Source organism: Drosophila virilis, chromosome 4 (assembly GCF_030788295.1).
Source record: "Drosophila virilis strain 15010-1051.87 chromosome 4, Dvir_AGI_RSII-ME, whole genome shotgun sequence".
Taxonomy (NCBI): Eukaryota; Metazoa; Arthropoda; class Insecta; order Diptera; family Drosophilidae; genus Drosophila; species Drosophila virilis.
In genome coordinates this window covers 25,322,785-25,340,027 of record NC_091546.1, presented here as the reverse complement: position 1 = coordinate 25,340,027, position 17,243 = coordinate 25,322,785, and the positions used below count along the sequence as shown (strand labels likewise).

The window sequence follows — 17,243 nt, the reverse complement described above, 5'->3', positions numbered from 1 at the left end:
CGTGATTATTCGCATGTTTACACAGCTGGATCCCAATCTGCGATTTGAATGCTCATTGGTGGGGTTTTCTTAACAAACATCGAAAATTGGAACAGACCATCATTTTATGATTGTTTGGACGAATGAATATTGGTGTCAGTAAAATATTGACAAGGCACTTTGATATTGTGGCAGTTGTCATAATTTCTATTCGTTAACTTTTAAATAGTTAGCTTGAAAATCTATATCTAAGTCGTGGACCTATATATTGTTACAAGCTATACCTGGTTCGACGCAAGTAATGAATCATGTGTTGATCTGTGTCAGTAGTTCAAAGTTTTTGGGGTGTTATTTGTAGGACCCTTAGTTTGTTTTCTTCCAAACGAGTATTATTATAATCGGTAAGGATTCGGTGTCCGTAAATTTGGAAAAATTGCGCAACCCCGTGGTATAAAACTATTTTAATTTCCTTCCGATCGTCTCCAGGCGCATTTTCAATTATCTATTTCTGCACAAATTAATGTTAGATATGTTTTTATATTTTTAAGATAATCAATCTTTCTTTATTGGAAACGGAAAACAATTATTTGGTGGATGACGGCTTAAAGATTTAAAGTCTCTAACTTTGTTAATATATATGAAACTTCCTGTTTATTTCCCGGCTCCAAATTTCCCAACATGAAAATTACTTAAGCTGTAAGCGTCTTTTCTAACTTTAAATAGCCTTTTATTAAATATCTATGTCTCACATAAATTGAGTTAAGCATAGTACGGAAAGATTAAATTTTTCCACAAGCAGCAAATGGGTGAAAATCTAATATTTGAAACACGAAGCTTGTAAAACCGTAAATACCAGCTAGTATATAAATTGGCACAGACACAGCCAAAGATGGGAAGAAACCGAAGTGTGTATTTGGTTTTTGTGCCATCCACACAATACAAATATATTGGTTATCGGCAATGTCCGTCTGGTTTGTCACATTCTTTCCATCTGATTCCAATTTACTTGGCGCTTTTGATGCTAGTGCTATGGAAATGTGACAGACTCGTTGGTCTTGACTTTGTGCACATGCTTGTAACAGAAAGAAGAAACTGAAATGCTTACTCCATAAAGTATATACTTATATATTATTGTTATTGTTTGCTCATCTGATCATCTCGGAAGATGCAAAAGGTACTTGGATTTTTTTTTTCAAATTTCCTTGCATTTTCATCAAGTTGATAAATACATTTTCGAAGCATAACTAGAAGATTAAAAGAGCTAGATACAGCATATTTTGATGGTGGACATCCAAAGACTATTTCACATTTATGATACGTTCCCAGCTTTTCCACAGAATTAAAAAATCCTCATCTGAGAGTATTCAATATGCACTTCCCATAGAATGGAGCAAAGTGATCAAGCGTAGCTACAGCGTAACAATATATATTCATAGTATCTCCTATTCAGGCACTTGCCACTTGCTCTGAGCGTTGATTGCCAATCAATCGGTACTTCAATCAATTATAAGTGAACCGGCGAGTTAAACAGAATAGATATATATTTAAAGTGCAGATTGTAACAATTTCTTATAGCTTAATTTTAAAACAAGTTCCGTTTATAAGTTTGTCATATGATCGGTTGTAGATTATTCAATTAACCCTTGAGGTCCCATTTGCTGCTTCCTTTGCGGTGTCTCTTGATGATCTTCTTGCCAGGATGCCTCACCACCTTCCACTTGTGCTTCCTCCTCTTCTTCTTGCCACCGCATGTTGAGGATGCGGCTGTGGTGGTATCGGTGGATGCGGCCGCTGTGGTGGTATCGGTTGATGCGGCTGCTGTGGTAGTGTCAGTGGATGCAGCCGCCGTCGTTGTGTCGGTGGATGCAGCTGCCGTGGATGAGTCCTGTCCATTGCTCAACGGCAAGTAGCAAAGGCATATGACCAAGACAGCACAGTTAAGTGCAATTATTCTGAACTTCATCTTGCACAGATCAGTTAGTGAATGATACTTTAACTCTAAATTCAATTGCTTTTATAGTAAATCGTGATTATTCGCATATTTACACAGCTGTTCTCAAATGTGCGATTTTAATGCTGATGAATGTGGACTTGTAGACATAGCAAAACTTTTTAGGAGAGTTCGTTGTATATATTTGGATAGTTTGGGAACTTGTATGATTACTCAGTTGGTTCACTTGGAGTTTCACATTTTTAATATTAATATAACACTATTTAATAGATATAAGACTATCTAGATCAGCAAATTTGTCCCATTTGTCAGTCTATCCGTTTGTATGTGAACGCATCAAAAATTGAAACCATTACGAAATTGTTACAAATCATGAAAAACTCTTTCTTCCTCATGGAATATAAAATGGAATAACAAAGCACTGAAGCAAATAACGAAAATATTATCCATAGTTTGAGGCTAATGAAAGAATCAGCGCAGTCCCCAATTAACTACATAAAATTGTGTTTTTATGCGAAACTCAAGTTTATGTACCCTGAACTCACTGAAAAGGACTAACAGGATAGCCCACAATTATTATAATTGTATTTAGCCGGCAGAAACAAATATATTCGGCCCAATTAATCAAATATGTTCCTCCAAGGTATGAAAAGCCAATTTAGCCGTATCCGTATCCCGATCAATTTGCCTCTTCGTCCGTAATGGTCCTTAAAAAAATAAACAAGGATTTGCTCGAGCAAGAGAATTGTACATATAATTCAGATTTATAATTGAAATTATTCTAATTTCATGTTTATCCTTGGTAGTGCCAATCTTAAAAGCAGCAGCATTCTTTTGAATAACAGACATGATTCGCTTGGAACAATTTCAAAGAGGATTAGCCTTTTAAAACATGCTTATTGAGCAACTTAACTGATCCTACAGACTGTCTTGGGAAGCTGCATTTGAATTTTCCTTTACCCCTTCGAGTTTGCGAAACTTAAGTGTGCTAATGACGCGCATTAAATAATAACTCTCCAGCAGGTGTGGCCTAAACCTAAAGCTGTTTCCAAAGTTGTGGAAGACTTCATAGTTTCTGTGTTTCACAGCGCTTCACTTCAGAAAAAGGATTATTGAAAATCCATTTTCAAGGTTGGAAAATGAGTAGAAAACTGCCGTTACATACATTTTGTAATGAAAAAATTTATATGTATATAAATATATAAATAACCTGCAACCTACATTTTAGGTAACGGTCCAGCCATGAGTGAGGTCAAACTTACTCATTTAGGGCAGAACGGGCTCAGTATATCTAAATTTAGGGATTTTAAAGTTTCACATAATGAAAGAGGATTCATATTTGTTTGGCAAAGTCTGGATTAGATCTTAATAACGCACTTAAAATTGCCAATACACCAAGCTACTTCGTTTGGATCCGCAAATTGCCTTAACACTTTATATAGAACTAGATAAAGCTTAAAGTATGTTTGAACAAAATAATTAAATATATTTATTTCAAGTGCACTGAATAACAAATCTTAAATCTATAGGTAAATTAAAATGTCAATTTTCCAGGTCTTTTTCAGGCTCAGTTATCGAATGTTCATTTATCCAGATCTTCTTCTCGATTTCTTTGAACCTTTGCGTCCACTGCTTCTACTGCGTCCACTCTTTCCTCTGTGTCCACTACTGTGTCCACTGCTACTACTACTCTTTCCAAAAATTGATTTTTTGCCGCCCTTGCGATGCCTCTTGATGATCTTCTTGCCGGGATGCCTCACCACCTTCCACTTGCGCTTCCTCCTCTTCTTCTTGCCACCGCATGTTGAGGATGCGGCTGTGGTGGTATCGGTGGATGCGGCCGCTGTGGTGGTATCGGTTGATGCGGCTGCTGTGGTAGTGTCAGTGGATGCAGCCGCCGTCGTTGTGTCAGTGGATGCAGCTGCCGTGGATGAGTCCTGTCCATTGCTCAACGGCAAGTAGCAAAGGCATATTACCAAGACGGCACAGTTAAGTGCAATTATTTTAAACTTCATCTTGATCAGATCAGTTAGTGAATGATAGTTTCGTTTCAAATTTAGGATGTTTTTATAGTTCCTCAACATGACTGTCATGCATAATACAGCTGGAGCCAAATTTGAATTGAAATAAGGTATCTATGTCAAGTCAATAAACATAGTAAAAATTGGAACAGACTCGTCATATTTGACGGTGGCTTCCTACTCTTGGGCTATTGCAAAAATGTGTCATTTTGGTAAATAACAAACTATTTGCTCAAATTCTAAAATGTTGTCTAAATATTTATGTGTTTAAAGATGTCTTTTGATATAATAAAATTATTAACTGTCTGTTTGGTAATTTCTGCCCAGACTAAACAGTAAGGGTAAGGAATCTTCAATGTTGAGATAAACTTATTTACGTCGCGAGTATGTACCAAGATGTCTCTGCAAAATGTTAGCTGCAATTTGTGCAAGCATAGCTCCTTTGAGATCGAGATGCCTGCGTGGCTTACGTGCTAAGGTAATACAAGATGATCAAATATTTGGTATATATAGAGAATAAGATTCATACGGATACTGTGTACCTTAGAAACCCATAAATATTTATGCCATTCAAACACTATAAAATTCTGTAAGCTGTGAAAAAAAAAACAATTTCATTAAGAAAATTCTACTTTAAATATTCTATCTATTTTCAAACGTGATAACAAAGATTTACTGATGCTGTCTTTTGTCTGTGCTGACTTACAGATCTACTTGTACTTGTGTGTATTATTTTTTCATGACTGGCAGTGGTACTTACAAAGTACTTTCGACGTAAAGAAGCTTATCTTAACACTTCAGATTCCTAGCCCTTAGAGTTTATTCTGGGCAGAAATTATCAATCAGACAGTTAATAATTTTATTATATCAAAATACATCTTTATTCACATAAATATTTAGACAACATTTTAGAATTTTAGCAAATAGTTTGTTGTTTACCAAAATGACACATTTTTGCAATAGCCCAAGAGTAGGAAGCCACCGTCAAATATGATGAATGTGTTCCAATTTTTACTATGTTTATTGACTTGACATAGATACCTTATTTCAATTCAAATTTGGCTCCAGCTGTATTATGCATGACAGTCATGTAGAGGAACTATAAAAGCATCCTAAATTTGAAACAAAACTATCATTCACTAACTGATCTGATCAAGATGAAGTTTAAAATAGTTGCACTTAACTGTGCCCTCTTGGTTCTCTGCCTTTGCTACTTGCCGTTGAGCAATGGACAGGACTCATCCACAGCAGCTGCATCCACTGACACAACGACGGCGGCTGCATCCACTGACACTACCACAGCAGCCGCATCAACCGATACCACCACAGCGGCCGCATCCACCGATACCACCACAGCCGCATCCTCAACATGCGGTGGCAAGAAGAAGAGGAGGAAGCGCAAGTGGAAGGTGGTGAGGCATCCCGGCAAGAAGATCATCAAGAGGCATCGCAAGGGCGGCAAAAAATCAATTTTTGGAAAGAGTAGTAGTAGCAGTGGACACAGTAGTGGACACAGAGGAAAGAGTGGACGCAGTAGAAGCAGTGGACGCAAAGGTTCAAAGAAATCGAGAAGAAGATCTGGATAAATGAACATTCGATAACTGAGCCTGAAAAAGACCTGGAAAATTGACATTTTAATTTACCTATAGATTTAAGATTTGTTATTCAGTGCACTTGAAATAAATATATTTAATTATTTTGTTCAAACATACTTTAAGCTTTATCTAGTTCTATATAAAGTGTTAAGGCAATTTGCGGATCCAAACGAAGTAGCTTGGTGTATTGGCAATTTTAAGTGCGTTATTAAGATCTAATCCAGACTTTGCCAAACAAATATGAATCCTCTTTCATTATGTGAAACTTTAAAATCCCTAAATTTAGATATACTGAGCCCGTTCTGCCCTAAATGAGTAAGTTTGACCTCACTCATGGCTGGACCGTTACCTAAAATGCAGGTTGCAGGTTATTTATATATTTATATACATATATATTTTTGCATTACAAATATTTTGTAACGGGTGCTTTCTACTCATTTTCTAACCTTGAAAATGGCTTTTCAATAATCGTTTTCACATCGTTTGTTTCAAGTGATGTCTCCCACAACTTTGCCAACAGCTTTAGGTGTTGTCTACACCTGCTGAAGAGTAAATATTTTAAGCCCGGCCTAAGCACACTTAACAGTGTGACTGGGAAGCCGAGAAGGCATAATTTATAAAGCAGTTAGGAGTGATTAGCGGAGTCAAAAGCCCTACTGAAATCAGTATAGATGAAGTCAGGCTGCTTTTTTTTCTTTTAACGTTAAATTTCTAGCTAAGTTATCTAATGAATATTAGAGGCTGTTGTTCTATCTAATAGATTTATATAAATGTTGCATTTGAGATTTTATGATTCTCTCAAAAACTTAACGTGTAACGGACATTGGACTTTCTCCTTATCTTATGGAGAGGGATCATGTCTGATTCTTTCAAATGTTCAGAAAATATAGGCAGGCTCTTTGAAAATTCCTGAGCTCAAAGGCGGGAACACCCCCAGGCCCCGGTGACTAAGCCCGCTTGATTGTGTTAAGGTCTCTGACGCCGATATCAAAGAGCATATAAACGATATAATGAAAAAGTTTAATAATTTCAAATAGTTTAATAAAATATTTGGGACCAATTGACTTGAAGAATAAGATCATTTAGGCTATGGAAATAAAACATACGGAAACAGCGAATATGATCTACTAATTCCGATTGCCTGACAGACACTTGGGCGAATAGATCAATTACCATATCCAGAATTGGATGAAAAGGGCCATCAGAAAGTGAAAGCTAGTCAATCCTGTGCACAACACAGTCGAACGAATCCAACACGAAGTTCAGTTTTTGAATTAATTCATTTGACGAAGAGGGCAATAGAAAGTTGAATTCCAATCTGACTAATCTACATCTGGGAGATTATAGCACCCAAGACAAACATAGTGAAGGAATGTAGGAATATGCAGTAAAGACACAGAAACTTCCAAATACAACTCCTACAGCCAACAACTCGATCTCCGAGATGGGGTGTTCAAGGCGATCCGACGAACAAGCAGACTCAACAGCAACGGGTACTTCCCCTCCGATACGGGTGGCTCGATCACATCTATAAGTGGTGTATTTGGAAGATAATATTGAGAAATCTAAGATGTTCGGCTAAAATCAGGTCTCTGTAGAAACGATAATCGGAAAATGAAAGGAAAGATCTAACAAAATTTGACTGAAAGTGTTTTTTGCTGTGTGTGAGGCTCAGGCGCAGTATGAAAATATAATTCATAACACAAATATTTAATTTTTGATAATGATAGCTTAATAACTTGAACTAATAATTATTGAGAGAAATGGGACACATATTTGTTCCATATTATTAAAAGAAATATTATTTTACTCTAATGGTTCCAACTGAGTAAATATTTATGTTCCGTCAACAGTTTAGGACAAGCAGAAAATCCAAAAACTAAAAATATGACAGTCTGTTTTATGTTTGATGTTTACAGAACGAAACAATTGCAGAACCATATGTGTACACTATGCGAATAATCACGATTTACTATAAAAGCAATTGAATTTAGAGTTAAAGTATCATTCACTAACTGATTTGTGCAAGATGAAGTTCAGAATAATTGCACTTAACTGTGCCGTCTTGGTAATATGCCTTTGCTACTTGCCGTTGAGCAATGGACAGGACTCATCCACAGCAGCTGCATCCACCGACACAACGACGGCGGCTGCATCCACTGACACTACCACAGCAGCCGCATCAACCGATACCACCACAGCGGCCGCATCCACCGATACCACCACAGCCGCATCCTCAACATGCGGTGGCAAGAAGAAGAGGAGGAAGCACAAGTGGAAGGTGGTGAGGCATCCTGGCAAGAAGATCATCAAGAGACACCGCAAAGGAAGCAGCAAATGGGACCTCAAGGGTTAACTGAATAACCTACAAATGATGAAATGACCAAGTCATAAACAACATTCTTTATTACATTTATTACATAAAACTGTTACAAAGTGCACTTTAAATATATATAAATTCATAACTAAATGTTTGTCCATACCGATTGACTGATGGACTGATTGGACCGACTGTCTGGTAGTTGACAGACTAGGAGGTACCCCGAATGCTGCATTTACAAATATTCTAGTTGTTTTCTATAACGTGTATTCAAATTTCTAAGTTTCGGTCTGCAAATCTTAGCTTGGCTTACTAATATTCACTTCTAGATATTAATTGCTTAGCTACCATATGGCTTAGAATAAGCTTAGATTCTTAAAGTTCATGTTACATTTTTGTGCTAAGCCGGCAAGGTTGAACATAAAACAGGTAAAGCGCTGACAGTGCTTACCTGAAAACTGTCGATAAAACCATTTATCAAAACTAATAGCGTCAGTAGAGATAAGACATGAAATATGCGCTGGCGAAACTAAGCCCGTTAAAGCCAATGTCGCTTAAGAATTGACTAGCCTGCCTTTCGGCTGGTGGAGGCAATAATGAATTTATTTTTGTATTAATGCCAGCAGCAAGATGAAGTCTGTCCCAAAAAGTAAAACTGCAACAGAGGGAGGACTGCACTGGCGTAGCCGGAAGCACACGCCGGTGCTACTTAATGAACGAAAAACAACGTGCAAATTTTTAATTGCATACATGCAGACGCCGAGCAGTCGAAAGCCAATGGCTGATTGTGTCCAGAAACTGGTCTGTGCGCGGTTGTGCACGTGTGCACTGATGCTACAATTGAATTAATAGCAAATTTATTTATGGCCTTTAAAAGAGCATTAAAATGCGACGCTTGCATTGTCGCCCTGAAAAATTAATGTGCTTTAAAAATAATTGCGCATACGCCGCATATGACGCGCAACACTTGAGCGGCTTATGAAAATATTAAAAAGTTGCCTTCACAGCCTGCTACACTTGTAGAAGGAAAGAGAGATGGCTTTGAATATCTTATAAATAAATAATATATTATTTGGAATATACTAAATAATATTTTGCAAAATTTTGCATTTTGATTTAAAACTTTATGGGCCCAGCATTAAATTTGGACCATGAAATAATTTTAATTATGCTCTTTATTTTATGAGCTAAAAAACAAACTAAACCATAATCATAAAAGCACAAATTTGGCAACATTTTATAGGCTGTCGCATTATCTGCGAGCTGCTACACGAAAATCAAGTCAAACAAAACAAAATGAAATTACGCGGGTAGCAAACCATAAATTGACTTTGGTCCAACGAACAGACAAATAACAAAGCGACGTCAAACTTTTATTTTATGCTTTCGTTTTTTACACAAGTTTATATGAATGTACTTCTAAGTATATATATATATGTTTTGTTACTCTTACGCAGGCTTTGATCTCACGTATTGTGTTTGCGACGCAGGGACGAAAAGGCAAATACATGACGTAAAGCGCAAAGCAAAAATGTTCGAAAATGAAGCAAAGTTTAACACCTACCAAGTCCCGCAAACCAGATGCCAACCAACTGCATTGAAGCGTAAATAAACTCGTGCGTGTGTGCGTGTGTGTGCCAAGCTTTGAGCTCCTATCTCCTATTCTCTCTATTTCTTTGCTTGTTAGATAGTGCGTATGAGTGATTTTTGCCCCTAACTTTTGTTTTGTTCACTGTCCACTTATTTACTCAGCTCTCTCCCAATCATGCTCGCTCTCTCTCTCTCTCTCTCTCTTCCCCTTTCTTTCTCTCTCTAATGTGTTGTTTTTAAATGTTTGGCATTTGTTACGCACGTTTGGGTTTGGCTTTAAGGCGTCGTTTAAAGTTTTTCAAACAAAAAAACTAGTCTGCCTTTGTGCGCACCCTGTTAAATTTCTATTAGGCAATTTTAGAATTTGGGTTATTTTTTTGTTGACTTGGCTTTTAAAGTTGCTGTCTCGATTAAAAGGCCATTAAAAAGAGACCCAAACGGACAAACTGAAGACTCCTCGATGCTTGGAATGACAAACGCTGCTTATTGATAATTGCTCCACTTTGGCGAACTTTCTGTATTTGACAATTCTCTTAATTAACATAGCGAACTGTTAATAGTATATATATATGAATACATTTATGCAGATATTTGTTTTCAAAGAGCACGAAATATTATTAATTTATTGAATTCTGTTAATGTTGCAGCAGCAAAATTAATTGGCAATTAATGTCAACAACAGTCGGAACAGCCAAACAGATCCGCAGATAGACTTTCTCGGTGTTATGAGAGGTAGGCAAAAACTTATTTTAAAATGCTTGCGTCTGTTTATTATTGGATAAATGTATATAATGAGAGTGTTTTAAATGGACAGACAAATACTATATATATATCAGACGTGTGTGAAATTCAATTAAATTATAATATAATCAATTCGATGTATGTTGAAAAGACTGCATAATTAATATTAATGCACATGTTGATAAACGCATTTCAATCAACCTGCACGTTGATTGCAAAAAGTTCTCTCTAAGACACAAATGTCAGCCATGTCGATAGATATATTTATTGGTTAAGAGATGCATGGAATCAGACCATAAATTAAAAAAGTCGTCTGATTTCTAATGTTTACTTACTCCCATTATATATAGTTATGCTATCGCACTCGACGTGTTCAGCATTGCAAGAGTTAGCTATTAGTCGAGGCCATAAATTCAACGCTCTGTTAAACATATTAAGTGGCCAACTAAGTCCGGTTTTTCTAGCCATAAATATCAATAATCACTCAATAAAGTCAAGTCAGGTCTTGCACTAAAGGTCGAGCCAGAGCGAAGCAATCCCAGACTCTGGATGGGAGGACGTTGCCTTTAGCAACAATGTGCCACATTAGAAGTTTTAATCACCATTGCCGTCGATTAGCAACTGCAAATTGAGCGCGTAATAGTGTGTGAAAAATAATAAACCGATGCAATCAGCCATCAGCTGGACATACACATAGACATATTTATCTATTGAATGGGACAGAGCGCAATTTGTTGGGTTTTTGGTTTTTGTCGCTTGGCCGTGAGTGTGGGCCAAATGCACTAAACATTGCCATAACTGCGGTTTCAGCCTCATGGGTAAAGACCGTAATTTTCATGGCTTATGGCGTGCTGTAAAAAATAATTATATATAATTATGTGCAACAGTTTTAGTGGCTCACGGAATGCTGCTCGCCGAAAGGGCTTTTTATTCTAATAATTTTATGAACACATTTTGGCCAAGTCAAGTCAAAATACAACCGCAACGGGTTAACTAAATAATCTGCTATTAGTCGAGTAAACCCTTTAACTTTGATTTTATTTAGATATTGCGTGAAATACAACATAATAAATATGAAAGGATAGCTTTATTAAGGTACAGTGCTAAATTGCAGACGGATGGGTACAAAGAAGTAAGATCTGGGTCTAAATTCCTGGGCATATGCATTTACCCTAGATAAAACATATACTTACAAATAAAAAATAGACACATAGACACAAATTTGCTTTTCTCAAATTAGTTGAAATTAAGCAACAAAGAGATCAAGACATTTGCAATCATCTGAACTATTTGGATGTTGTGGACATTATCGAATGCTTAAAGTATATTCGTATGGGCAATTAGTATCTGGTGGGATTCAGTTGGGTTCAGCTTATTCAACTTTAAGGAGTATGCGGTCGTTCAATTTTCATATTGTGGTCAGATGTTGCCGCAAAGTGCTGGCAGCTGGCGCAAAATGTATTTCTTTACATTTATCTCTGCAGTTTTGCCACTTGCAAATGTCCGCTCGCATACAGTTGCGCACACATATATGTATATACGTGAATGCATTCATACACATTTTCACAGGAGAGTTTGCATTCATGTTCAAGTGTACACATGCGAGTCGCATTCAGGGCGCAAATTTATTCATTTTAGCAGACAGGTTGCTCTAATTATGCATGCCATCTTCTTTCGAAACAGGAAAACTGTATCCTTGCTGCCGGCTGTGATTTATTTTCAAATTTGTTGTATAGACCTAGGCGGCACATTTTTTTCTTCACTCTCTCTCTCTCCTGAACTCATCAAAATGGGTAAATAAAATGAGCTGTCATAAAGTTATGCAGCCTTATGTCTTGGAACTATTTAGATAGAATATAATTGCTGTGCAGGAATTTGTAATCGATTTTAGGATTCAGTTGACGAATTGTCTGGGATACTTGATAAAGAAAGATCTGGTCTCTGTAAGCCGTGAATGTATCCTATACCAAATATAACTGCCAATATTTGTGGGCTTGGGAACTATGTGCGCTGAGGCATAGTACATTGCTAAGAAATCTAAAAAAATCTTTGACTAGCTCTTCATAAAAGTCTGCATTGCATTTAATTGCCTTTTATATTGGGTTCTCAAGTTCATAACTAAGATCGTGTAATAAGTCATATCATTCTGCGTGTGCAACCACTAATTAAACAAATGTATTCCAAATGTTTTTTCAAGTTTGAGAACATTTCGTTTTTTATGTGGCTTTTGCGGGACTGTGTATACAGGCATAAATTACGACTGAGGCGTGGCAGCTTTGTGTACATAAATCAAAACACTTAGAAAAGAAAAGAATAAAAAAAAAAAAACAAAGAGAAAACAATTTGCACATAAACAACATAAAGTATTGCCTGCCTTTAGGCCTGTTAAGAGTATTTTTATGTGGCGCAAGTTTTTTACCAGCATAAATAATTTATTGGCAACACCAGCGAACTTGTATAGCCCGGCCCTAGACCAAAACAAGGCCAGAATACTAGGCACATGGCCTAAATGCCAAAAAGTATGCCGCTTATAAATTAGCCAAAGTCAATTTTGTGGCACGTCAGCGATATTGCGGCACATTTCAAGTCGATGCCAACTCAATTAGAAAATTTAATTACGCCGCAAAACAGATATACCCTAATTCTGTTCAACATTCACAATTGATTAAGCAAATTTAATTGAACTTGTGGTTGTTGTCGGGATAAATATCCAACACATCTAAGCAGCTCCTCACACCATCTTCATCATCGGCATCATGATCATCATCATCATCTATAAACAAAGGCATCTGAACAATATGAGAATCAATCAAACCTACCCCTACGCCTCCAGGTATGAATTCAATTCTCCTGAACCATTCTTTACGCTGTCAGTTTTCACTTTTGATGCGTGTCAAAATGAGTTTTGATATTTGAAATTGAAAGGCGAGTCAGAAGTTTAAGGCATGGCTAATCTCGAGTGGAACGCAATTTCGGCAATTCGACCTTGGCCCCAAACACAACTTGGGCTGCTTCTTGATACAAATTCGCAGTTTTATGCTTATTTATTTATGTATTTTGTATTTTGGCAGTGCGTAAATTGTTTGCCTGATTCGACAAAGGCCGAAACGACTGGGCGGTATTGGCAATACATAAGCCAAACAGGCTGCGCATTTTGATTGATTAGCTTTTGTTATTTTCGATTCGGGCTTATTAAGGCACCCAAGGCAGTTGAAAATTGATTTCGAAATAGATTAGAAAATGCTGGCGAAGTTATGGGAATTCGGAATTGAGCTCACAAAGGTTTCCCAATTGAAATAATATGATTGAGGAGGCATTTTTACGGCGCAGTTTCTCTTTTATTTAGTTTTAATTTCAATTCTACATCATATTTCATTTTTCCTTTGTGCTTTTATTTAGATTAAAGTCTTCATTTATCTCAATATTAGGTGCCATTAATTTCTAAAACTTGACTTGCCTTTGAGTCCAACTCAGCACAGTCCCATAAGCACCTGCCAGGATAATTAAGTAATGCAATTAGGCTCAAGTTGCCCTAATTCATTGGCCACAAAGCAATAAGGCAACTTGATTTAATTTTAAAATAAGCAAATACATGCAGAGCAAAGGTAAATACCGTTGCCCATTCATAAATTGCAACCACCAAAAATTCTTCAACAAATTGTTTGAATCACTTTTGTGCTGACCTTGCCCACGCCCGGGTCGAATTTACCTTATCAATCAGTCCGTGACGCGAACAAAAGCGTGGAAGAGCCAAGAGCCAGGCGCTGAAAGTTGGGCGAGAAAACGGGAAAACGGGGAAACGAGGAAATGCTCCTTAAATTTGGACGCGCTCAATCAGGCGCTAAGCCCGCAACAGTTGCTAAGACCAATTGAACGACCCTTTGGTAAAGTTTTTGGCCACATTCTCCTTTGCACCTTTATCTTTTTCTTGTCTCGGCCACCTTTTGACTTTTGGGCCATCTGACCCAAGTTTTCTGCCCCGTTTTGTGGCGCTAATTTGTTGTTGCACGTGGTTCGGCCCAAATGGAGCGCATCATTAGTTGGCAGCCGCCTCTGCCTCCATCTCAGACTTTTTCCCCCTCACGATTTATTATTAATTGGCCGCAGGCTAAAATTTCGCTTCGCCTATTTGTTTAGCAAGTTGTTCGTGGCCAACATTTTTGCAGCTATGTGTATTTCAATTATTAACACTTGTGCTGTGCGGCAACATTTCTTTCTACTTAATTGTTTAATATTTTACAGTAATTTTCGCTCGGTCGCAAGTTGTGCGTTTCTTAAATGTTGTTTCTTTTTATTTGCATAAATACTGCATAAATATTTTCTATTTAATTAAAACTTTCCATTTTCTGATTACAGCTGCCAAAAGGAAGTCCCACACACCTTCACAGTCTTGAGTGCTAAAATGATTGACGGTGAGTTTCGGTTCAAATACGGGTCTTCTAACTTTATAAAATATTTTTAATTAGTGAGTATGTGTGCGTGTGTGTGAGTTTCAATAAAGCCAAATTGTATTAAATTTGAAGCTTCTTGTTAATGCTAGAATTGTACGAGGTCTTAAAAAATAAAAGGAGGGGATAATAAAAATACAAAGCTTAAATCAGTAGACATTACTTAACCGTACAATTGATGTCCAAAATAGTATTAAAAAGTTATGCACATTTGAAATGTTTAAGCCCACAAAGTCAATTATAAATTCACATATTTATGATATTTATTTTCTGTTTGACGAATTTTGCCATACGATTTAAAATTGATTTTATATCAAAACGGAACTAAACTTTTGAAATTGAAAACATTGATTCAATATTTAACTTGAGAGTTTTGGTTAAACAAGAACAATGGCTTTTTAATTGAAAATGCTTCATACAATGTAAATAAATCATGCTCTTTTTAAGTATTAAAAAAAAAATAAAATTAAATTAATAAAATATGCAAATATGATCAATATGCAACATTAAGCAAGAAAAAAATGAGTTTAATTATTATTAATGCTTTATTGGAATTTAATTAATTTGGCCAAACATATTTCAAATACGTGGTTTTGTTTAAAATTTTATTATTACCAGATACACATGTACAAACACACAGCCACACACACACACACACGCACACATTTGAACTTGGGGTGGCAATAGAATTAAAGATATTTTAACTGCGGTCGCAAATCGCTTTTAATTGTTGCCGCAGCAACTGTTGTTGTTGCCCAACTAAGCATTAAATAAGGCTAGAGCAAACAAAAAATTGTATTGCATTTAAGCGGATTTATTTTGGTTTTATTCCCTTGCTGATTGCATTTGTTTATGCTTTAATTTACCATTGACTATGCGATCCGAAAGGTTTGGAGCCGGCAACTTCAATCTACGCATACAAATGCATACAGCAGACCCTTACATACACACACACACGCACGCACGCCCACACACTCACACACCATACAAACATCAATTGCCACATGCAAACAGCAGCAGCAGCCGTTCCTGCCTTCTGGCCTGGCTCTGGCCTTTATTTTGTAGCATACTTTTGTGCTGTTTGCATTCTGTTGCTCATCGTCAGAGCAGCAGTAGAAGAAGAAGAAGAAGAAAAAGGAGGAGCAGCAGACGCTGAATGAAAAAAGTGCTTTGCAAATACGCAACCAGTCGCGTCGTGTAGTATTTAGGTGGTGCAAATGCCAGTCTCAGCTTTAGTCCCAGCCACCGGATCCGGTTGCTGCTTCTATAATTGTGCCGTGCATATGTGCGTGTGTGTGTGAATGCTTATGTACCAGCGTCTTTTTATGAACTTGTTAACAATCTAACGACCTTTTTGCATGTTTGCCCCTTTGTTGTTGTTGCTGTTGTTGTTATTGTGGCTGCAGATGTTTATTCTAAGCGGGCGAAATATATATTTGCACATAACAAATATTTGCATACTTTTGGGGCACTCATGAAAATAACATAATTTGATTGCGATGAGAGGTCGAGAGTGTGTGAATAATGTGATTTGTACACATATGGCTAAGTATGTGCTGCAGTCTGTCAAATCGTTTGACTTCAAAAAAAGCTCAAATCATTTAGATTCTCAAAAATGTGGAGCAGAAGTATAGTTTTTTTATTCAACATTCAACTTTCAGTAAAATAATAGATTGAGGTACAATTTTATTAAATTTCCCATCCAAGTGAAATTAAATAGTGTTATTATTTGACAAAGTTTCAGTTCTGAATTTGAAACACATTTCAAGCAACTGCTTGAGTACCCTAAATGCCACACGAATATTGCATGAGCCTACTCGCCAAGCAGCGCCCAAAAGCATGCCACACAAAGGCAAACAAACAGCAAATGTTGGTTGCCTGTTTAAAAGTTCTCAGCAACAACAACAACTTGACCGGCAACGGCAACGGCAACAACAACACAAAACTCATTAATTATTCATAGTGTTCAGCACCAAAGTGTTTATGTGGCAAACGCTGCTCAGCCGACGCACACAAAATGAACAGCAGCAGCAGCAAGGACACAAAAGGGTCCCAACAACCTGGCACAAAAAGAAAAACCAAAAAAATCGTGAAAAAAAATATGCAAATTTAAGTTTTTCTCAACATAAAAATAAACTAGCTGCCGCCCCGCTGCCCCGCCGTCGTGCCGTCGATTGTTCAGCCAGCGAGTGGACACCAAATTGACAATATTGTTAACAGCTTCTTTTAGAACGAAGCTGATTAGATCGCAATCGTGCGGCCGCCCCAATCAGCTGACCACGCCCAGCTCTCAATGGAATCACATTGGCGAAGGACAATCATTTGTTGTCCCTGCTGCTGCCAGCACAACAAATCCATACTAGCTAAACGCACATTTGAAAACAGGACAACTTTGCATTGCTTTTGCTTCTCAGCTGCCATTTGTAAACATTGGGCGGCTGTTAATGGTAAAATTTTAAAGCTTATTTGCTCGGACCGCACGTACGATATTCATGTGCGTCTGTGTGTGCGTGTGTGCGTGTGTGTGTGTGTGTGCGTGCTTGTGCCAGTGTCCCTATGTATGTATATTGTGTAAATCGTTATTGAATGCCCAAATTT

The 17,243-nt window shown here is 37.2% G+C and overlaps 3 protein-coding genes across 4 annotated transcripts in view; 2 read left to right on the top strand and 1 right to left on the bottom strand.

Moving 5' to 3' along the window:
- Positions 1–17,243, top strand: part of LOC6634228 (uncharacterized) — a 169,799-nt gene that overhangs the window by 30,541 nt on the left and 122,015 nt on the right. Inside the window, exons 1-2 of one of the 2 annotated variants that reach the window (XM_032437877.2) lie at positions 10,115–10,188; positions 14,554–14,609. The gene's annotated coding sequence lies outside the window, so the exon portion shown is untranslated. Of the gene's footprint in view, positions 1–10,114; positions 10,189–14,553; positions 14,610–17,243 lie in introns of those variants that run through there. The other variant, XM_002057703.4, reaches the window with a different exon arrangement.
- LOC138911211 (BEACH domain-containing protein lvsB-like) lies at positions 3,517–3,945 on the bottom strand. The gene has a single exon (XM_070208987.1). It carries the CDS (start codon positions 3,943–3,945, stop codon positions 3,517–3,519), a length of 429 nt encoding a protein of 142 aa, XP_070065088.1.
- Positions 5,109–5,537, top strand: LOC138911210 (BEACH domain-containing protein lvsB-like). Its single transcript, XM_070208986.1, has one exon. The coding sequence runs from the start codon at positions 5,109–5,111 to the stop codon at positions 5,535–5,537; it is 429 nt and encodes a 142-aa protein (XP_070065087.1).

Bases quoted from the DNA above. Each gene is read 5' to 3' on its own strand.
- LOC138911211 (XM_070208987.1), bottom strand. From the start codon at position 3,945: ATGAAGTTTAAAATAATTGCACTTAACTGTGCCGTCTTGGTAATATGC.
- LOC138911210 (XM_070208986.1), top strand. From the start codon at position 5,109: ATGAAGTTTAAAATAGTTGCACTTAACTGTGCCCTCTTGGTTCTCTGC.